This window comes from Uloborus diversus, chromosome 10 (genome assembly GCF_026930045.1).
Source record: "Uloborus diversus isolate 005 chromosome 10, Udiv.v.3.1, whole genome shotgun sequence".
Classification (NCBI taxonomy): domain Eukaryota; kingdom Metazoa; phylum Arthropoda; class Arachnida; order Araneae; family Uloboridae; genus Uloborus; species Uloborus diversus.
In genome coordinates this window covers 100,722,563-100,746,686 of record NC_072740.1, presented here as the reverse complement: position 1 = coordinate 100,746,686, position 24,124 = coordinate 100,722,563, and the positions used below count along the sequence as shown (strand labels likewise).

The 24,124-nt window shown below is 30.1% G+C and overlaps 1 protein-coding gene across 1 annotated transcript; it reads left to right on the top strand.

Moving 5' to 3' along the window:
* The first annotated feature begins 9,008 nt into the window (after nt 1–9,008).
* LOC129231113 (serine/threonine-protein kinase STK11-like) lies at nt 9,009–23,875 on the top strand. The gene is made up of 5 exons (XM_054865360.1): nt 9,009–9,031; nt 9,751–9,878; nt 16,782–16,839; nt 19,781–19,962; nt 23,600–23,875. Exons 1-5 carry the CDS (start codon nt 9,009–9,011, stop codon nt 23,722–23,724), a joined length of 516 nt encoding a protein of 171 aa, XP_054721335.1. The 3' UTR covers nt 23,725–23,875.
* Nucleotides 23,876–24,124: the final 249 nt, after the last annotated feature.

Sequence of the window (24,124 nt, the reverse complement as noted above, 5' to 3'; positions counted from 1 at the left end):
CTCATACATATATATATATTATATATATATATATATTATATATATATATTGCAAATCATTTTTAGTATTTCTTAAGATTCTCTCTGAAAAGTTCCCTCGAGATTTGCCACATGGCTGACTCGAACCTACGGCTATTGGATCATGAAGCCCACATCTTTAGGTCGAGCCACCGTGGCTATGCATATTCTCTGTTCCAAGCATTTTATTTTATAATATAAATTTTGCCGTCTTCATAACATTTTTTATATCTATTCCACTCCTTATTAGTCATAGCATGATGTTATATAGCCTATAACCTTCCGCAATGAATGGACTATTCAACACAAAAAGAATTTTTCAATTGGAACCAGTAGTTCTTGAGTTTAGCGTGTTCAAACAAACTCTACTGCTTTATATTATTAGTATAGATTAATTTAATTAAAATCTATACAATTAATGCTCAATTTTACACACCTCTAATTCAAACACTCAGAATTTTACAAAAAGGCTTAGCGGTCCTAAAATATCCTTTATTGAAACAATCCTATTCAATTTTATGAACTCTCTATTTTATAAACAATTTTTGGGGTCCCAAATACTTTGGAAAAACAAATGTGAGCTGTGTAATAATTTTAAGATTTTATGATGGCAATTTTCTATATTTTTAACAGGGGTTAGAAATGCCCCTAACATTATGTAATTATATTATTTAAATTTTAATTTGAATGACATTTAATAGCTTATAATATGATTTCATAAATTACATTATATTTGTTTCACTCATTTAGGTATTTTTGTCAGTTGCTAGATGGCTTAGAATATTTGCATAGTAAAGGGATTGTTCATAAAGACATAAAACCAGGTAACCTGCTACTTGCAAACTGTGGAACTTTAAAAATATCCGATTTGGGTGTTGCTGAGGTATCTTTATTTTATTTTTTTCATTGCATGCTTTTTCTTTCTTTATCATTTCAGTTCTTTTTTAAACTTTTGTCCTTACATGCTTTTGTTTATGTCTTGTGAAAATATTTGCATTGAAAATTTAAAATATTACATAGTTACTTTAAATGTTTTAATTATCAATTCAAACTTTCATCAACAAAATATTATTTTTAGGTTAAGTATTAAAATTTATCTGAGGAAATTCAATTAAAGGTAATAAAAAATATGAAGCTATTTCCTTTAGCTTTGAACAGAAATACATGAGCACGCTTTTCAATGAGTGAACTTGTATTGAATCCCTTTTTATGAATCAGAATAAAGTTTAAACGTAGAAATATGAGTATTCAGCAATAAAAATCCAACCAAATATGAATGAAAACTGATTAGTACTAGAAATTTCATGCACTGATTCAAATGTAGCCTTTTTCATAATAAATGGAAATAGTTAATGCTGATTCCTAACTTAAATTTGTATCAGTGTGAGTGCATTATTGCATATAAAGCATTTCTCCGCCCATAAATTTTGAATTTATGAGTTGCTGTTATATCTTCAGCTTGTCACCACAAAGAACTACTTGATTTGCTATATGCATATTTGGGGAAAAAAATGTTATGATGGAATTCATCATCTAAATTCAGGTATAAATATTCATTTTGTTTAACACATTTGCTGTAATAACTTTACCAATTCTAAAAGTTAAGAATTGATTTTCTGCTGCAAAATATTTGGCTATTTTCAATAGTGGTTCTAAACAAGTTGCAATTTACAGCAGTAATTCTTGTACTGGTGTTTCTCTCTGTGCATATATTTTCTTTGCTTTCTTATAAGTGGTTCATTTTTGAATTGAAATAAGATGATGTTTTGCGATCAATGCTCAAGTGTATGCATGTCATTGTAGTCGAAAAATCTATCATTTAAAAAAAACAGTTAGCTAATTTGAACTATGAGCTCAATGAATGCTTACAAAAAAGCACAAAAGAATTTTTTCCCCTTCCAAGCTGTGGGTTCATTTCTCATCCAGTGGATTCTCTTAGCCCCTACTTGGAGTGCTAACTTATAGCTTTTCACCCAAGCTTTTATCTTCACTTTTTGAGATAAGCAGCACCATGCTTGCAGACTCTCACTGGTGTGCTAACTTACTTTTAGCAGTGTAATTTTTTTGTAAACTCTTTTGAATCGATTATTTCAGAAAGGGAGTAAGTCCAATAGATTTCTGTAGGACTTACGCCCTTTCTGAAATAATTGATTCAGTTTCAATAAGCGGACTTCTGCCTGCAGCTTATGTTTGGCTATTCCAGACTGATAATTTCTAATAAGAGTTTAAACTACTGTATCTGAATGTCATAATCAAGTTTTCAGTATATGCTTGTAAAAAGTTTCCAATTATAATATAAATTATTTTATTTAAAACCTAAACTCTTTTTTTTTAAATGACATTTTTATTTCAAAATTAAAAAATGTTCCATTCTTGATAGTTTACAATTTGTAGCCATACACATTTTATGGATTTGTAGTTTTTAGGTTTGCAAAGTTTCAGCATCTTACTCTATATCAGACTAATTGTTAACTATAGGTCAATTCCATGAGTGACACACTACAAATTGAGAATTTTAAGATACAAATCTCTCTTTATCTCAAACTTATTGAAGTATTATCTCCTATTTTTCTTCTCAGTATTACTAATTAGCATTGAAACAAATTATTCAACCTATTATTACTCAATAAAAGCTTTACATTACAGTTGGAACTGTTAAAATACAAATGTGACTCACACTACATGCAAAAGGAAGTGATATTTTAGTGATGTTTATATCTTTGGATATCTTCCTCTTTAGCAAAATTAAAAATAAAACTTGTTCTATTTATGTGTCTAGAAAGTTCAAAATTAAGAAAAATATGCAATATTTATTAATATAATCTATTTTAAAACATTAGGGGGCTTTTCTATACGTGACTCTCACTACATATAGATTGTGACTCACACTACAGCTTCTAATTTCAAAACACAAAACATCCTACACATTAATTTTTCAACATTGACACATTTAAGCCAACTTAAATCTCAAAGAACATGTTTCAAAACAGAATTACAAGATTTAAATTAACCTAGACACAATTATTAAAACAAAAATTTTGAAATATGTAATGCATGTGCTGATTAAGCGGCTCAGGAAGTTTCTTTGTAGCACTATCAGAAAAAGTCATATCCAGGTCAGATATGTCATCAGCTTTAGGCCAAGATAAAAGTTTGGAATCCTTATCCAACCTTAAAATTTTATGGTCACGACACCTAAGTTCGGCTTGCCAATAACTTGACCAACAAAATACTTTACTAGTCTTTTGCCAGAAAAAGGAACAAGAATCCAGTCCCCAACATTAAAATTTGAAGCTTCTTCATGTATGTTTTCTGTGTCTTCTGGTTCTTCAAAGCACCCATTTGTGAAATTAAATATTTATTTAATTTATCTCCCCTGATATTAACGAAATTTTTAGCTTGTATGGGGATACTCTCTCAAAACAATGCATCCTCCTTGTTTCAGAAATTGGCTTGATTTCAATCCCATTTGGTGCCCACAGCTTATCATAAGACATTTTGAATGTTATCAACTCCTGTGGAACATATATGGAGTGAATATTCAGACAAATCTCTGCAGCTATTTGAATTCTTTCGCAGAATGGGGGTCAATTTTCCTAGATAAGTTGACCTTCCTCACTTGCTGCTTCAGTGTACCACATAAACCATTGATTTGACCCTTGCCATGGCTAGTGACAGAATATTGCCATTGAAACTTTCCTTCTATTAGGGTACCCAAATTAAGTTTCTTCGTTGACGTTTTGTTTCAGCTTTGCAAAAAAAACGAAATATTTCCCAAATTCCTTAAGCCTTTTTCTTTGCTCTGCTTTACGTTGAGATGGAGTTTTAGCCATATTAACTATAGAAAATACATTTAAATTATTAGTTTGTGTGAATTTTATAATTTTAATGACGAATTTTGTCATCAAAGTGTAAAAACTCACAAAACAAAACCAAAACAGTGGCTCACACTACACACACATTTATATTTATATTTCTAACAGTATTCAAAATTGTATCAAATGAATTGTGAAAAAGTATTGACATCAAGTTATAGAAAAAAAATTAAAAATATTATAGCTGAAACTATAGGCATTATTTAATAAAAATAAAATTTCTATGTTTTTTGTGACTCACACTACATGCATTAGGCTTATTCAAGAATGCAAAATTTGACTATGTTTAAGTTATTATTGGAAAAAATTTGCATGCCTCCTTAAAGTACTGCAAAAACACTTTTAAAAAATACTAATATATAATACACTTCAACTTATCATATATGTGAAAAAGATCCTTATGAAAATGATCAACTTTTTTCAACATTTGTAAACATGTAGCAACACATGTTTACAAATGCCTTTTTTGATGCAAGTTTGTTGCCAGATGCAAAACAAAAAAAGTAATTTTTGCGTAGATAATGTGAAATTCAATCTATTTACTATAAAAAATAAACAAACATTTTGAATAAAGCTTGTTTTAAAATTTGACCATTGTGTGTACTTTGGCATGGAAATGCCTAAATGGAATTTTAAAAAGTCGATTCTGCAAGATGAAATTTGCAGATTGTTCTTGCTTTTCCATCTTTAAGAAATTCATAGTGTGGTTGGTGCATAAACTGATTAACATTTAAATTCAAAAATTTTTTTGTCCTTTTTTTTTTTTTGAACTGCTTCTACAGGATAAAACTAGATGGGGGCAAAAGTTGATCTTTGTAATAGAATATAAATAAATTAGTAAATAAAAGTATTAACACTAGATATAAATCTAAGACTGCAGATTTAGAATGAGTATAAAACGGTGTCATTGTGTGATATGCAGCTAATTTTAGTTTGAATATAATGGCACCTAAACTGTTTCTTCTAAAGTTTGTAAAGATGGAAAGAAAACAGCTCAATTTTTAACAATTTAAGAAAAGATAAAGATTCTTAACATACTTGAACAGCTAAAAAGTGGATCAAAGATAGCATTCATGAGTGAATCTTTTATACGTACAATTAAAAAGGAATCTGTAAAAGTTCAGAACTTCGTTTCAGTGTGAAGCTCGCAGAGTAGTGGCTGAAAAAAATTTAAACTGTGAGAATGGAAACTGCTCTTGCATTATGGATCAAAGTGACCAGAAAGAGGAGTGTTACCATAGATGAAAACATTATGAAAGAAAAGGTGAAGCAACTATAGTTAAAAATATATTCGAATAACGATCTGAGATTGGGCAGCATAAATCATCATCAATTTTTAAATTATAAATGTAACTACTGTATCTACAGCAAAGTACTATTATAGTGCAGTATTTTATTATTACTACATACTGTACATATCTTACTGTTTTATTTTATGTCTCTCTCTCCCATTGATCATTGATTTTGTGCAACATAACAGTGTTTTATGTTGAATAATGAAGCTTTTTTAAAAATACTGTTAAAAAAAATTCTTTATGTAACACCCAGTAATATGTAGTTAAACAATGGTTTAAAACAGTTTGAGAGGTGTTTGCAAGTGTCTTAAATAGTTGGGTTGTTTATATAAAAAAATTGTTTTATACCCTTTTCCATAATGTAAATTTTAACTTATGCAAAGGGTCTTGGAACGCATCCCTCACATAAGTGAAGACAGCAGTATTTGTATTATCATTAATTTTTCTGGGAATGTATGCATTTTCTATAATGGGTTAGTCTGTATGGGATTATTTCAGTGTTTTTTTCCTCCGTTTATTTGTTTTAAGTGAGGAAAATTTTTAATGGTTTGAAGTAAAAACACATACAAGTATTAAGCTAATTCAATATAGTAACTTTAAAAAGCATTTAAGAAAGGTTTCAATTGAATAGTCCATTAAAATCTTAGAGGCTTCTCTTAAGGGTAATTTTAAAATGCTTTCACTTTATTATTGTCAGTATTTTTTTTTTATTGTAATCTAATGAGTTTTTCTTTCTTTAAACATGTGTATCATGTAGAGATTTACCTAGTTTTATAATATTTTTTTTCTTTTTTTTATCTATAGGCGTTAGATAATTTTGCCATAGATGATACATGTCATACAAGCCAAGGATCTCCTGCATTTCAACCTCCGGAAATAGCGAATGGTGATGAAGAATTTTCAGGATTCAAAGTAGATGTGTGGTCTTCAGGAGTAACTTTGTATGTATTCTTGTACTAAAGTTTGGTATCATCATTTGTAAATTTTTGAAAACTCTTTTCACACAAATTGCTGCTTTGTACTATAGTATAAATTAGATAAAATCTATAGTGATAGTCTGGGGATTTCATAAGAAAAAATTCCTATACTAAACAAAAGAGTGGCTTCTTTTTCGTAAGCTGTAATTTGTTTTGAACTTCTGAGTTAATTAGAAGTGAAATTATAAAATTTTTAACCCAAAATCTGAGAAAATGTATGAAAAACATTCTAATTTTCATTCATTACCCGAAAATTCTTTTTCAGATAGTTTTAGTTTTCCATTTACCATTGTAGTGATAATATAATTCTGTTCTATTTGTATTTTCCACTTTTCTAGCACGCTATTTACTAAGCTTAATTGGTTGGCTGCTTTGTGCATCTTTAGGCTTTATGTTTGATATTTTTTATAAATTTCAACTTATTTTTATGGACTTATATATTCATGAATAAACAATCAAAATAAATTGGAAAATGCAAAAGGCTAGAACACAAAAACAACACCAAAATGAAAAAAGATGAACCAGGGACCGATACTCTCTCAAGGGGAGGACCGGTCCCCTAAGTTCATAAGGCCCTTTCTGTTTAGCAAGAAAGACGGTCCCAATAACTTGCTACCCTCCCCGTGAGCCTTGAAGGAAAATAGAATATGAAAACATACCTGAAAATTAAAGAACGAAAGAGCTTAACTGCATTTTTGTCTGGCACGTGCAAGTCATTTCTTTTACAAGGTCTACATTCTGATTGCTGCTTCCGTTTGAAGGTTCGCCTGAATTCCCTTTCGTTCTATAATTTTCAGGTATGTTTTCACGTTCTATTTTCCTCCAAGGCTGTTGGGGATGGTAGCAAGTTATTGGGAGTTTCCCTCTTGCTAAACAGAAAAGGCCTTGTGAACTTAGGGACCAGTCCTCCTCTTAAGGAGAGTATCAGTCCCTGGTTCACCTTTTTTCATTTTGGTGTTGTTTTTGTGTTCTTGTTTTTGCATTTTCCAATTTATTTTAATTGTTTATTCATGAATATGTTTGTACTATTTTTGTTTCTAGGAGTTTTGTGCTAGCATTACAGTAACCTAACCTAGTATTTGTTCTTTCATTTTTCTTTCAATGTCTTTGAATTTATATTTAAAATGTTCTTAAAATGTATCTCATGTTTTTTATGTGTGTGTGTATATATATATATATATATATATATATATATATATATATATATATATATATATATATATATAATAAGAAGTGAAGAATATTGAAAAGACCACACCAAAAGCCCATAGATGCACAAAGCAGCAAAACTAAAAAACCAAGTAAATATAAAATAAGCAAACAAAATTTCAAATATTAAACAATTATATAAAAATAATGATGATAAAAAGGAAAATTGCAAATAGCATTAAATAGGAAAAGATAAAGTATGAATCTAGAGCTAATCAGCCGTGGAGGATTGATTAATTATGGTCAAAAGACCAAAATTTTAACTATGAACTAAAAGAGAATGTTTAAGCTCCAGAACATGCAATGTAGAATAACATTGGGCAAATGCACCACTTGCTAAACTATAAACAATAAACAAGAGCTCAAACCTAAAACTAAAAGCAGGGGGTTTCTCCTCGACTAATTAGGAAAATAAGTTCCGATAACCATCCACGGGACAGTACCTGCCAATAACAAAATTATCTTACCTTGAAATCCATATAAAAAGAGCCAATTCCAATGTTCAACATGATAGAAATTCCTTCCAGTTGTCAACGTAAAAATAAAAAATAAAATCATATCCAAAAGATTATTCCAGAACCATGCCAAGTCGTCCATTTCCCACGTGTAAAAATCATCCACCCCGGTGATCCACAAAACAATGGTTTGTCACGGTTGTATCATACATTTATACAGTTAAACAGTTTCAAAAGAAGTGAAATGCTCATGGAAGGCTATACTTAAGCAAATGTTTTCAACCAGATTTTTAGGGAAGTTATTATTAAAAAGTATGTTTTTGAGTACTGAAATTTCTTGATTAAATGCAGAAATGGCATTGCAAATTCTTTTTATTCTGATAGCTTGCGAAATAATGATGCCAATAAAAACCTTTTTACTTAAGCAGGAGGAAAAATCTTGTAAGCTGTTAACTGTGAAATTAAACTCGCGCCTTTTATCATAGATTGTAGTGTAACAATTTGAATCAATTTGTATGTTGATATCCAGGAAATTAAAGCTATTTTGATTAAAACTAGTCTTTTTGAGTGTTAATGAACTATGATAAATTGTTTTGCTGAGTTCAGAAAAATTCGGAAATTTTATACACAATAGATCATTGATGTACCTGCAACAAAGAGGTGTAGAGGAGGGATTGTCAACTAAATATTTTCTCTCATAATATAAAAGAAAAAGGTTGGCTGATGTAGAGCTAAAATTAGCTCCCATTGCAATGCCATTAATTTGTAGAAAACATGAATTACCATTTTTGAAAAAATTATTGAAAATACAAAATTTAAAAAGACCAAGAAAAAACAATTCATTAAAATCAAGGGAATCCTTGACCGAATTAAAAAGTTCTGACACAGAGGAAAAAAGTTCAATGAGTGGGATATTAGTGAAGAGGTTTTCAAAATCAAATGTATCCAAGTAATTTATATCAAGCATATTAAGTAAATTGATCACTTCTACACTATTATTAACAATTCAAAACCAATTCTTTTGTTGAAGTTTAAGTTGTTCGAGAATTTTTTTGAGAAACTGTTCAAGTTTTACACTCAGATTTTTTCCGATGGTGTTGGTGGCAGAACATATGAAACGAAACCCAACAGGTGTTTTATGAAATTTTGGAATTGCATATAAGTAAGGTAAGTTAACAGAATGTGGACGTTGCAATTTAAAAAGTTTGTAAGCAGCAGCAAATTTTTTGATGATGGAAGATTAATTAACTTTGGAGGAATTATAAGTGATGTTTTTTTCTAGTTCATTTTTCAAAATATTAGCATATAATTTTTGGCAGCAGATAAAATAATTAGAACTGGCCAGTTCTAATGACTTCAGAAAAAAAAATGTTCCATTCATAGCTTTGAAGGAAAGATAGATACCAATAATTATGAGCTCTCAAAATGCTATTTCTTTGGGGACATCAGAGGAAAAATTTGCAAAATTGATATCAAAAATTTGTTATCTTAAGGAGGTTTTGGTAGTGTTAGGGGAAAGGAAGAAGTTGGTGTTCCCTCCCAAATGTTAAAATGCAATTTTTTGAGGCTTTATATATGAGTATAAAAGGCTAATTTTATGAGTATAAAAGGTTTTTTAGACCATACACATGCAAAATGAAAAGCAAAATGTAGAAAAATATTAAATACTGGGTATGCTTAAATCAGTTTCAGTCTACATATTATATGTTGTGTGTGTGTATTTGAGCATTACTCTGAACCAAACCAAGTTCCAGTGAAAATAAGAAGAAATTTATTAAAAATTTCATCATCTTTTTTCTTTACAATTTAATTTAGTAAATTTGTTTGTTCCTTTTTAAACTTAAAAATTAAATTAAGAATATATAGTTTAAAATATTGAGATGCATTTGATGTTTTTTATATATTTTCTCATCGTTTTTTAGGTTTAATATCACTACTGGAAAATATCCTTTTGAAGGAGACAGCATTTATAAATTGTATGAAAATATTGGAAAAGGTGAAGTGACAATTCCTGAAGATTTGGACAAGTCTTTGCAAGAATTACTTTCAGGTTGTTATTTATGATATTTTGAATTTATCAACTGTTCTTAAAGAATATTTCAATTATGAAACTTTGTTTCAATCCTGTGTTTAATTTCAAATTGTTTCAATATATTTTGGATACAATTTTAAAATTTAATGAGGTATATTCCCATTTTCCAACATTTCTGTTAAATTTAATAAATATTGGCAGAAAATGAGATCCCAGCACCTAGCAAATACTGCCAGGTACATGAATTTGTTGAGGCTTTTCCCAATTCTGAAACATTTCAATCTGAATATCAAGTTACAGAGCATTTGTAAGCTAGTGCTGGATATGGCTCATTTAGCAAGCAAATGGAGTTTGTTTTAATCATTTATTTGTTACAGTTGCACAGAAGCAACATATTTTCATCAGCTTTTATGCCAAATATATGGCTCTGACTAACTTATTCAGCATTATTGCTTTATTGCTGTGAAAAATTTAATGTTTTTCTAAAACTTGTAAATCAGTGGGTGAAAAAAACGATAACACAAGCAAAGTATGCTCCAAAAAGAAGTGAACATTTCACTTTTTCTTTTTATTTAAGTATAAGATGAGCAAGGTGAAGTATATGTGTAACATGTATCACTACTGGAAAATATCTCACCCCACTGATTTACATGATGTAACATTTAAATTAGTGGATAGAAAGGGAGATAATGGCTGGATCAATTGAGGGGGGGGGACATTGAAATATTATACGTATATTACTGCAGTGTACAGTTTGAGAGCATATGATCCAAATTTTTCAAAGTGCCTTGGTGTCCTTTCAGCCTAGTGCTAAAGTACTGATTTAGCATAACAAAAGATGGTAGGTGAAATCTCACCTAGACCTTATGCCCTACCAAGAACTATGCACGCATCACTTACTTGCTTCATAGATGCCACACTACTTACTTAGTATGTGCACTAGGGTGGTCACAAGGTACATGGGGAAAAACTTTTTTCATCTAATCTTTTGCGGCATCCCCTAAAATGTGCCAATGGACTAGAAAATGATTTGCAAAGTTTCAAGTCATTTTGATGATATTAACATGTGCCGCAAAGAGGCTAAAGTTACGAAAAATTGCAATTTTTAGCAAAAAATCGTAGTTTTTCATCTGTAAAACTAAAACTATTCTTTCTAGAAACTTGGTTCGGAACCTCAATTTATAGGGATTTTTATTTTCTTTAAGTCTAATTTTGTCTAAATTCTTGTAAGAATTGATTGAACATTATTCAGGATTTTTCAAGTCAGGTTGTAGCTAATATCTTCAAAGTCACGCAAAAAGAACGAATCATTATAATATAAAGTGTATTGCTTCTTTTAGTTAGTGGTTGCAACCCCCTTACAATGTTAAGATATCAGAGCAAAAACAGCAATATTATCAGAAATATATGCAGTGAAATCCCGTTACAACGAATACCTAAACAACGAAATATCTGTTTCAAGGAAAGAAATTTTCAGCTCCGATTTGATTTTTATTACGTTGCTTGAATTTCATTACTACGAAAACCTTGTTAAAACGAAGAAAATTTCTGGTAATTTGAAGTTCGTTGTAACAGGATTTCACTGTACTATAGTTATGTCTCTAAAACTCAAAGCTAAAACAAACAACTGCATGTAAAACTTATGAAATTAGCTGTAGAGGCCATGAATATGGAACGTTGCTTTCCTCCTCGGTGGTCAGTGCTAAACACTAGCTTAAAAATCCCAGTCTTGTAAGGGTTTTCGACCCCCCAGAGAAAGGAAAAACTATGATTCCCAGGAAAGTAGCCTGCGTTCTTAGACGAGGACTTGTTAGGGCTTTAGTTAAAATGACAGTCATTTTATGGCTACTTTCTGCAGTACAAAAATGCGTTTTGTGAGTACAGTTGTTACAGAAAAAGTGTTTGTATTTTGCATGTCGCTACCACATCTTAGAAGTTTTGATTTGCAAAATAGGTATGCCCACTATTCCTCAACCAGATATTTTTCAAGAATTTCAGGATGTATAGATAATGTATAGATAAGAAGCACTTCAAAGCAAGTATAGAAAATTAAAAACAAAATAAGCAATCCAGATGAAATTTCAAGCTTTTTTTTTTTTTTTTTTGAGAAATAAAAACAGTAGCAGCTTGGGCATGCCTATAAGAAGTTCATTCCACTTTGCTTAACTTATTTAGGGAGTCTTTCTCCAAACAATGTTACTTTTCGAGTACCTGGTGCTATTCATCACACAAGATGGATGGCAAAGGCCATATGACGTAGTGAGAAGCAAAGGGATGTAAGTGGACTTTTTAGAGTTCCTTATAAAATGGATTTAATGCAGATCTCCTAGGTAGGCTTTCAATGAACCTTTTTTCTAAATCCTGCTATATTACAGCCCCTACCAGAGCTACTAGTACCATCTCTTTCCCCTAAGCAGTGGAGACGTTCCCCTATTATTTGTAATGACTATCTCGAAAATTTTAATTTTGTGAATCACATTCCTTTGCATCTCACTGCCTCATATACTCTTTAGAAATATATCCTCTCAGGGATCAGCTTTCCTTAATCAATTTAAAGATAAAAGGTATTGAAGATATTTGGTTGTTTATCAACAATATTTGTGGAAAAGTATGGTTTATTGTCTGCTATCCAGCTTTGGCTACCAACCAGGATCTACAGTAAATAAAACCTTTGGTTCGATCCAAGAGTATTTATGAAGATGATGTAGGCACAGAACTACCTAAAATAATTAAGCATTTGTGGTCTCTGAACTCAAAGAAGGGGAGAAAAAAAAGAGATCAAAACAAAGAAGGCGGCAAAATTAAAATCCGAAGTTGGAGATAATGAAGATGATTGTGATGATAGGGATACAAAAGCTCAGCTCAATCTGAAAGAAGCTTAGTTTATTGGACAAAGAAGTAGATTTTTTCATTTCTCCTCAAACTTTTTAAGAGATACAATTTTTTAAAGAGATTCAAAATCGATACAAAGTTTTTAAATACTGATCTTGATGAATAGTGTGAAAATCAATATTATATTAAAGCTAAAAAGATAGTAATCAGTTTAAGGGTTGTCAATGGCACAGCTGAAACAGGTCTAAAACTAATTTCTAACTAACAACAGTTTCTATTACAAGTTTTGTCCAAATGCGGGCACATTTTTCTACATTCATCAAAATCTATCACATCGAAGCCATTACCTCTTTAATTTCTCAATAAAAATAATAATATAATGATGTATGATTAAATAGTGTAAGCAATAAGATGCATTAGATTTTTTCTTTTCTTTTTTGTAATTTTTTAACTCTGCTTTCTCTTCTGAACTGCTTAGTTCCTTTATTTTAAATCAGCAATTTTTTGCATTTAATTTTTAAAGTACCTCCAAATGAAGCCGTTTGGATAAATTTAAATCAACAAAGAGCAAATAAATGTAATTGAATATTGTAATGCTTTAAATTCTTTGCATGAAAATTCCTTATTGATGATATCTTCCATGACCTGACCAGAAAAATGCCAAGTACCATTCTATAAATTTTATTTTAAAAATGTATAAGATAACTCATCATGAGAACAAAATTTCGTATAAAATGAGATAGGAACAAAGTTTCTAGGATAAAAAGTTTTGGTTTTAAAGATGAAAAACTACGATTTTTCGCTAAAGATCACTGTTTTTCGTAACTTTAGCCTCTTTGCGGCACGTGTTAACATTATCGGATGGAGCTGAAACTTTGCAAATCATGTTTTCTACTCCATTGGCACATTTAAGGGGGGGTGCCGCGGAATAAATTCGAAAATCGATTTTTTTGTGACCACCCTAATGTGCACCAAAAAAAAGTTTTTCCTTAATTAGTTCACTATTGCTTATTAAAGGGCTGAATAAGCAAAGCAATCTCATGAACATTCGTTTTCTTCCAATCTGAGTATTATGAAAAGTTTTTGTCAGGAATGATGCATAAAAAGAGAAGTCAATGCAAATACCAAGTACATATATGGAAAATATCATATAAATCGTCTTTAGAAATGTAGCTCTTATTTTCATAGTATTACAAAAGAAAAACCTGCATTGTAACTGTTGTGAATTATTACTGGCTACAATGTATATAAAGAAGTACTGTTGCAAAGATAACTGTGGGCATAACACATTTGAATCAGTAACGTGACAGGGGGGGGGGGGAATTATGCAATGCCACATCATGCTGCCTATGTAGCAAAAATTGTAACCTCTGTTGATCAAGAGCCACAAGAACTATGAAATTGATTACTTCAATAAATCTGTGCCAAACTCCACTTGTCATTCAAATAAATAGCCAAAAATGAACAGAAAACTCACATTGTGGTGGTTTTTGGAAAAAAATCAATTTATTCTGTTTTTTTATTTAGCATTTCTTTGATGTACAGTGCCCCATGAGTGAGGTCCTGTGCTTTAGTTAGAGCGTCAAGCTAGAAGTGCGAAAATTGTGAGTTCAATCCTACCATGCGTTTTGTCATTTTTGCAAGACTTTTTCTTAGGATGAGATCTTGATCCAAATAACAAAGGGATACTGTAGGATTATGCACCACAATGGTGCTTTAAAATCAAAAATGAAAGTATTTATTTTAGCATTGTAAATTGCAGTACAATGGACACTGGTTAATTGAATCAAATCGTCAAAAACAGAACTAAATTTAGCTTTATTGAATTAGCCACTTTATGGAATCAAAACTGTTTAGAACAAACATGATTCATATAAGGGGCGGCCACTGAATCATGAAATGTATTTCATTATTTTTTTGGGGGGGGGGGGGTTCCTTCATGCTTTATAAAATTTGCTATTTTTCACTGTCATCAGCAAAAAATAAACTATTAATTTAGGTTATGCTTCTTTTTTCAGGAAAGTGCCATAAAAAAGAATCAGTTTTTTAAACTAGCACTTTCAAGTGCCAATATTTCACTCATGTCAGCTAGTAGTTTTGGTTTGCATTTGTTAAATATTTTTTGCAGTTGTTGGTGATTGTTTCACCCATGTTTCATTGCTTTTTTAAGTTCTTCATAGGTTTGTTGGTGTTTACAAATCAAACACTTAAACATAATCTCTTCTCAGAAATTATTTCATAATATATTGCATATAACTTTTTCTTTTATTCAAATTCAATTTTTTTAAAAAAAGAAAGAAATTATATTTTGAACAATATTCTAATATTTTCTGACAAATATCAAAATACAGAGAAATCCTTTTGCAAAGAACTTTAAGGGACCGCAAATTTTGTTTGTTATAACGAGAATTTTGTTGTAATGGAATTCAAACTATGTCATAGAAATTAAATCATAACTGAAATTTTATTTTTTTAAGCAGATATTTCGTTGTACTGATATTTGCTGTGCAATGGGATTTCTCTGTAATTCATTTGGACATTTAACAGTTACTTAGAACCTGTATAGTACTATAATCATTTGTGTTTCATGTGTTTCAGAAAGTAATAACTAGGTGCTGCAAAAATATCTTAATGAGAAAAGTTTTGTTCCAAAATAATATTGCATTGATTTAAGATTCCCTTAATCAATGCAATATTACTTTGACTACTATACAGTTTGTAGACCATATTGATGATTGTAAGTAAACTGCTCCTAAAGATTTTTTTTCTCTCCAGTAAAGGAATCGTGTTTTCATATATGGAACTCTATTTGATATTCTTAGTTTCAAAATAAAAGGGGAGGGGATTAACCTAGTTTTATTGCTCTAAAATATCACCCTTAAAAATGAAGGAGTAGTATCTGGTTGAAGTGACTATCTTATTATTTTTTTTCTTTCCTGGTTAATTATTTTTCCTTTCTTCAAAGTGAGAAAGTATTTGTATTATCCTTGACAGTTCAAACCACTTCTGTCATGAAATTTTAAAAATAATCAATTTATTTATTTCACATTTCATTTTTAAAATATATTATCAGATATTTTGCAGTTAGTTTACTAAGTTTCAACATGTTTTATTGAAAGAATATTACTTTTACTTTTAGACTACCATTGAAAGTAAGAAAAATTAAATTGCTGGCTAAATGGTGATGCATGAAAATTTTTTAATCTCAGTTAACAACTATTTTAATTTGATTTTTATATCAAAATTCATGTAAGATTCATAAATTTCAAAGTAAAAGTTTCAAAGTGTTTTTTATAGATATATGAGGGGGGAAAACCTCACGGAACAATGTTAAAGCTCTGAAATTAAAACTTTTTCTCTACAACTGATAGATTTAAGCACTTAACCGTTTTATATATTTTCCAAAATTGTTCAAAAATATGTTAATTTTTTTATGGCAGTAAATAATGTGTTTTGTATTTATGAAAGAGAAATAACAATTAAAATAATTGTAATTAGGAAAATTAATTGCTTAGAGTGTTTTAAATTTCACTAGTAATTTCTAAATTGCAGCTTTTTTGAAGCACTAATAATACACCTCTAACCGCGCAAAACTCGTTTTTCAAGAAAACTATGATAGACAGCTATGACCATTTGTTGACAAATTCTGCAATTACACTCTATAATAGTATAATTGAAAATAGTATAATAAAAGAAAAAATACAAGCAAAATGGATAGCAAATCAAAAGAAAAAAAACCTGGACGTACCACACAGGGGCAAATCAAGAGTTGATAGATTGATGGTGAATGTATAGTGTATGGTTAAAACTGGCGCGTGGTTAAAAGTGGGTATCACATAATTAGAAATGTGCTGCTACTGAGTTTTGAGACAGTATTTGATGGTATGGTTAAATTGTATGAGAAAGTCTTGTTCGCTCTTTGAAAAATCAAGTTAAATATTCTCTATTACCATATCTTTAGACCATATTTTTATGGTATTATTATAGGTTGATGTTTTTAATAAAGGGAATTATTGCAGAAGGAGGGAAGGGGGGATCTGAATTCTGAAAATTTGTTATATGAGTAATATTTACTGTTTTCTCCCTTAGGCATGCTACAAAAAGACCCTAATTCAAGAATGACTCTCAATGAAGCGATGGACCATTGGTAATTGTTTTAAGATTTCTTTCACTCTTCCATAGAATTAGTGTTTGAAAGCTTTATGTATCTACAGAGATGCCAAATGCTACAGATGTTCCATAGTTTTTTCGGGAAAACAAAAAAAAAAGCAGCTATGAAATACGGAGCAGTCCCATTTTTTAATGGAAAACAACATCAACTTAAAACTTTAGACGCAGTTATAAAAATGAAAAGAAATCTTTGGTGATTGCTGAAACAAGCGATTAACTGATAGCCTTGGTAGTCTGCATCTTTGGACAATGGAAGATAGAGAAAAGATGGCGTCACAATAGCAGAATGCTCAATACAGTTCTAACCTAATTTTCTTCATGCATTGAGGGATATTGGTAGCAACCCTTTAACCCTGTGCTTATTATCAAAGGAAGAAAAAATTTTGCTTGTGGTTGCTTTTGCTGCACATTTTGATGTGATCAACATTTGTGCTGCTTGTACTGACACTTATTTTTGAGCATTTTCTCATCTGTTTTAAAATTAAATTCAATTTTTAAATTTTCAAAAATGACTTATTTACTTCATTGTAGGCTGCAAAAACAAATCTAATACCGAACTAAATTGTGTAGTATTTTGGCAGATCTTTATTCAAATAGAGGTGCATCTATTAATGAACTTTTTTTTGTTTGAGGGAAAGGAAGATTTCTTTTTTCTAAATGTCAGGCATGATATTCTTCCTTGGATATGCAGTTTTCCGCTTTTTTGTCATTTTCCTCATTTTTCTCGATTTTGTTATTTTAGTTTTTTCCTGCTGGTTTGTTTCCTTTCTATGATTGTGTGCAAATGGAATAATTCTTTCTCATAGCAATGTTGCTGGAAAAAGAGTGTTTTCAATATGTAAATTCGAGAAAAAAAATGAAAAAGGAGACTTGTTTGAGTTATGTCCTCAAATTTGACCAATCTTTCTTTTTTCCATATTTATCCCCTATAATCTCAATTTTTAATTTCGTCCCTTTTCCTGCTATTTTCGACCATCCATGATTGAAAATTGGGAGAAATGCTCTTCCTATTCTAATTGCAGCATCTATATATTGAAATGTGCAATTTTGCATCCTTTGCAGAAATTGGAATTTTTTTTCATTCAGAGCGTTCTGCAGTGGACTTTGAGGAATAGACCAATACAGAGCTGCCAACTTTTGAAAATCTAAATTAGTAGCAGAAGTTTGCTCCAGGCAGGAGGGAAGTAAAGCAGCACATTTTATACTAATCTAACAGAGGCAATGAATAATTTATGATGTTAAAGTTACAATGGTACAAGAAACTGTTAATTTTTAAGAAATATTTAATTTTTTTATGTTTTTATCATTTAATATGATAAAATCATTTTGTTTATTTTTAAAAAAAGAAAAAAATATATTATTCAGTACAAAAGCAATGCTAAATGATTAAAAATATAAATATTATTTATAAAGATTTACTCTTCTTTTTTAAGATTACAAAAAGTAAAGAAAAGACTTTTTTTTCTTGTTTTTGTAGCATTATAACTCAAAGCTGTAATTTGTAGAAATTACAATTTTATCTTAGCAGTTGGCAGCTCTGGATGAAAATTCCTGAATACTATTTTCCTTTAATCTAAATTTTGAAATTTTTCATGTTCACAGAAACAGAACGCAAGTCCTGTTAAAGGAACCAATAACTTTGACACCATTCAACTCAAAATAAAATTTAGATTAGTTTAGTTATGACTTTTAAAGTTTATTAAAATTTAGAACATATGTATAGTATTGAAGCATGGAAAAAATATTCAAAGATCAAAAATCTGCCACTATGTGCAAAATTCAAATCCTTGAATATTGGTACCAAAATGAAAAAAAAAAATCCTAATTTTCCACCAAACTACACCAATGAAACAATGCAGCGCTGCAGTTTGTCTTTTCCCTGAACAACCTAAATTTCTACATACATAATATAATCTCCCACATGGAGTTAGGTAAATGTTTTTGGAAGTATTATTAACAAAAATAGGAGACAGTAAATAATTACAAAAAGCAATTTCTTGCTTATTTTTCACCTGCTAAAGAAACCACTGAGCATAATATCTTTGGTTCTAAAACAGTTGGAATGATACTGTGAGTTTGATCGCCAATAAAAATGTCTAACAGATTGAAATGCAAAACTTTAGTCATTTGTTTGCACTTAAAAAAAAAATAATAAAATCCAAATGTTCTATTCCTCATGAATTTCATCGTTTTCCTCTTTTCAGCAATCTTATGCCTAAAATATATGTTTCAATTAAATTCCTTTTCTTTGAAGGAGAGGTTTTTGCTTGCTGTAGTTGAAGTTTTTTTCTTGAGTATGCAGAATCAGGGAAGCAGGATTTTTTTTTTTTTTTTTTTTTCAAAATGCATTTATACAAATCCATTATTCTGGAGGAGAAGCAGAATTTTTTATTAAATAAAATGCAGGTTTTAACTGAATTATTTGTCTTCCAAGGAAGGAGGGATATTTAGGTTTCAATTTTATAATGCATATTTGAATTCTTTTTACTTTATTGTAGAGGGGTGGGGTACTTTTGTTTTGTTCTAATTGGAATGCATATTTTGGTTAAACATTTTTTTCTTCTGAGGGAAATGGAATTTTCATTTTGTTCTGACTGCAATGCATTTTTTTTTTCTAATTTTAATGCCAATTTTCATTAAATTTGTTTTTCTTCAGATATTTTTTCTTTGAATATTGAGTAAGTTTTGCATCTGGATTTGTCAGGTATTAAGTACAAGAACTACTGAACAGCAGAGAAAACTATTGACACTTGTTAAGATTACTACTGAAAGCTTTAATATGAAAGTGTCAGATATCAATTTTACTGAACTCAAAAATTTAATCAAAGTACTATTTATTTTTCTTTCTTTCTTTTTTTTTTTTTTTTGTTTTTGTTTTTTGTTTTTTGTTTCTTACAAGAACATTTTTGTCCTTTTAGTTGGGTGAGAAGACGTCCTCCTGTTCTTGCAGAATGTGTATCAATTCCTAAGAGATCTGAAAAAGATGTATACCGAAATATGACTGTGATACCATATTTAAAAGCACTTCATGGTGGTGAAGAAGAAATAGAAAGTGAAGATGATGAGGATATCTTTTACAGAGTAATTCCAAGTACAAATTGTGAGCATGAATTAACATCAACTGCTCAGTTTTTGTTCTTTGTGCTTTTGTTTGGATAGATAATTTTGTCTTTGAAGTTTTATTTCTCTGTTTTTTAACTGCCAAATGTTTAGTTATATATATATATATATATGTAATTTTTTTTTCCTTCCTTTTCTTTTTCTCCCAAATTGTATGATTTTTTTAAAATCTGTCTTCGAAGCATAGGAGCTAGCCATTAAGCTATTTGTATTTTCTTTTAATTGTACATTAAGTGCACAATTTTTATTTGATTATCAGTACATTGCTTTAAAACAGCTTTGTTTTAATGGTGGCTGATTAGAACAATTATTATAAAGATAAACTAAAGGCTCCAGCCCCTGCTCCGACTCAATGGTGCTTTTGGTGGGTGACAATTTATGAGTTTCATGCTTTTTAGTGAGTCAGAACATTCCCTAGATGTCTTCCATCCTGTCCTGTATCCAACGGTACCAGTATTGACCTTGTAGACATTGCCACTCCATAGGGAGTTGGATAAAATAACCACACACAAGCTTGCAAAGGGTTAATAGTACTGATTAGTTCCGTTGATGTTTTAAGAAAGACATTTTTAAAAGAATGAGAAAACACATATATTATTGAATTATTTGAATAGTGTTATGATCTTTAAAAAATTTCTTCAATATCTTGGTGTTAGTTTTTTTTTTTTTTTTAAGCACCATTTTTCAATTTTTTGCAACAATCCTTGTGACAGTTTTATACTGGTTTCTATTTTCTTTCATGTGCTAACATCTAGTTGTCGGATTTGATAATTAAATACGCAATTGGTCTAATAAAATTCCCAAGTTCTCCAACCATAAGGCTGCAAGCAATATGCTATTGCATTCCGTTTTTCTTTATTGATTTTCAAAATCCACCAGGTAACCCCCTGTAACTGAACCCTCCCCCCCCCCAAAAAAAAAAACCCTGTAACTGAATTAGAACCTTAATATTCTAAAATTTATGCTTCAACTCAAAAAAAAGTATTTAGTCTTCTGCTTTTTCAAATTAAGTTCTATAACCAGTTCCCTTATATGTGTCACATAATCAAGCTTTACTGTGATTCTTAGAAAAAAAGTTCTTATTATTTTTTTTCAATATAGAATGAATGAATTATGTAGCAATTCTATTCAAAGTGATAGAATTCTAAAGGCTTAAGACACACTTGCAAAATTGTGTACTACAATTGCACTGTTCTGCTTATGCACATTTTTGCCCAGCCGATCAAGACAAAAAGGGGGAAAAAGGAATTAGCTCTTGTAGTAATTCGTTTAGCTTCTTTAAACTTTTAAATAACTCTACCAAATAAAAATACTCTACTTAAAACTATCTATTAACAAGAATGAACATACTTTTGAATTATTTTGTTTTTGTGTTTTCTTTGTAGTTCATATTTTAGTTACTTGCATTCCCCTTAAAATCATCCTCATTTTTTGTTTGTACTTTATTGTTAAAATTTGAGAATTTAGTTTTACAAAAGGGTGATTGCCATTTTTTTAAGCTATGCTTAAGCCTCTATTTCAAATAGAACTGTAATCTAAAATAAGTAGATTTTATAATTTTGATAATTTAATTAATGCCTCTTTCTAGATTCTGATTGGAGCTTCTAATTGCAGGTAAACTATTGAGATTTCGATTATGACAGTCTAATTTGTGCCAGCATAGATCAATTGCATCAGCATGTACCCTAAATGTAGTTCCAACAGCATGATGCAAAGATTTGGCTTCCTGATAATTTTTAAAAAAATAATTGGATTTGAAATTAATTTGACCTTTAGCTGTACATGCATTTTATTTAAATTTCAGCTTGCTTTTTATTTAAAATTTTCTAACCAGTAATTTCTGGTAAGCGCATAAGATATATAACAAATTTAACTGTACTAATTATTAACTCCACTGTATCTAATGACTGTACAAGGATGAAAAGATGTATGATCTTCCAGTGTTTTTATTTTCTGTTTCTTTCTTTGTTTTTACTTCCTTTTACAAAAAAGGAAGTATTGTATTCGAGAAAAAAATTTCACTCAAAAATCGACCTTAATTTCCATCTTGCTCACACACTGAATGAATGTTGAGTTTTTTTCGACCCGACCACACATGGATATATGCCCTAGGAACGTACAGACACCTAAAATATCCCTTTAGATGATCTCTGAGTTTATTACAACGAGTTTGCTCGTGATGTACGTATGTATGTGTGTATGTACGCATGTGCATATGTATCTCGCATAACTCAAAAACGGTATGTCCTAGAAAGTTCAAATTTGGTACGTAGACTCCTAGTGGGGTCTATTTGTGCACCTTCCTTTTTGGTTGCATTCGGATACTCCAAAAGGGGTCTTTTGCCCCTTCTTGGGTCGAAATTGTTGTTAATTTCGATGTAAACTCGTGGTGTTATGATTTGTCAAACACTTGGCAGTATATCGCCAAGCTTGTGGCTGCCAAGTTTTGTCACCAACTTGGCCAAAAATTTGGCGAATGTTTTTTAGTATTAATTTTTAAATCTGGCTTTAATTGGTCAATGTTGGTGATGTTTAAAGAGTTAACCACTGAATCACATTAAAATTGCCAATAATGGGGAAATAAATCTGTGTAAAACTTTTTTTGCTTTGGTTTGCAAGAAACTAGGGGTGAAAATATTTAGTGTTTCCTTACTTACTCCAAAGCGCTATTATCATTAAATTGGTGTAAAAGGAAGTCATGTGATGCACACATCAGCTCGTTTTCTTCTTGCTTTACTATTTTTTTCTTTTGCCTTTGCACCATGAAAGCATATCATGATTTTTGTTAGTTTACATAATGACATTCTAATTGCGTAAAGAAAATATTTTCTCCCCCGTTTCTTCTGTTTCCTTTTATATTTTTTTATGTACATACAAATAATTGAATGGACCATCCATTCCAGATATCATAACAAAACAATTAAAACTTTCTTTTCTCTTTTCCTGCCTTTTTTCCCCCACAAACATTTTGTCTGCAGTTATATTAACCATTTTCAACTTTATAAAAGCTAAAAAAAATTATATTTCTTTTAATTATTACAAAAAATATATTATTATTGAAGAACTACAATACATTATAATCTTTCCTTAACCTGACTCTAAAACAGATTACTTTTGTTGAGACACCATAAAATTTTTAAACTCAATATCGGAGTGTTTTCATCATCATAATACTTTTGAGTTGTGCTTTCTGCTTGTTGTTTTCTAACATAAAGTGATCGTTCAAGCATGATTCACTTATTTTTATGTTTAATAAAACAATTTGAAAATCGCAATTTCAAAATTACGATGTTTAATTAGTAATATTGTACCTTATTATTTTTAATTTACAATATTTGTTTCTTGTTTCAATTTCTGTTCTTGAAATACCTTGTTGCACGCTATATTACTTGATACTTCAATACATATAATTGCAGCTGTTAATATGTTAGCTAATTTTTTCTATCAACTGTGGAGTTTGTAATGAATTTTATGGAAGTTCTAAAGAATAAAAATTTGTGCTTATGTATTGGAGAATTTTCAGGAAAGATATTTAATTTTTGTTTTTCTAGTTTCAGATTATTAATTTTATTCATAGGTTAGTGAACTTTTATACGAACTTTTTGTTCATTTTATAGATGAACCAGCTGCTCAAGCTATTGAAAGTGAGCCTTCTGCTAGTTCAAAGAAGCATTCAAGGAAGAAAAAGCGTAAAGCAATAAATTGTATTAATGTTAGAACTGATTTCTGCAAACAATCATAATTGTGTTCATCATGAAAATATTTTGTGTAATATAGTTGTCCTCATCTTGTTATCATCATTAATGCACTTGTTTAAAGTATCTAAATTTACAGGGTACATGGCTCAGGATTTGTTGCATTGTTGTCATTTTTCTCTTTGAATACTAATAAAAGAATTTCATTTTTAAAAGCATTGATTTTCTTTTAGATTGATTTATAGGTTGATCAATTAATCCTAAATGACAATTACTGAAGGCAATCTGATGGGAATACTGCTATCTTAATCTAAAAGGCAGTATCTCCATTTTGTGCCCATTTGAATTTGACTCACTTTCTACATTTAGTGTAGTAGTATATGTTATCCAACAATGCTTGAAAACCAGTAAGAGCCCTAAAATATAAAGACACTTCGTAGGTACCCA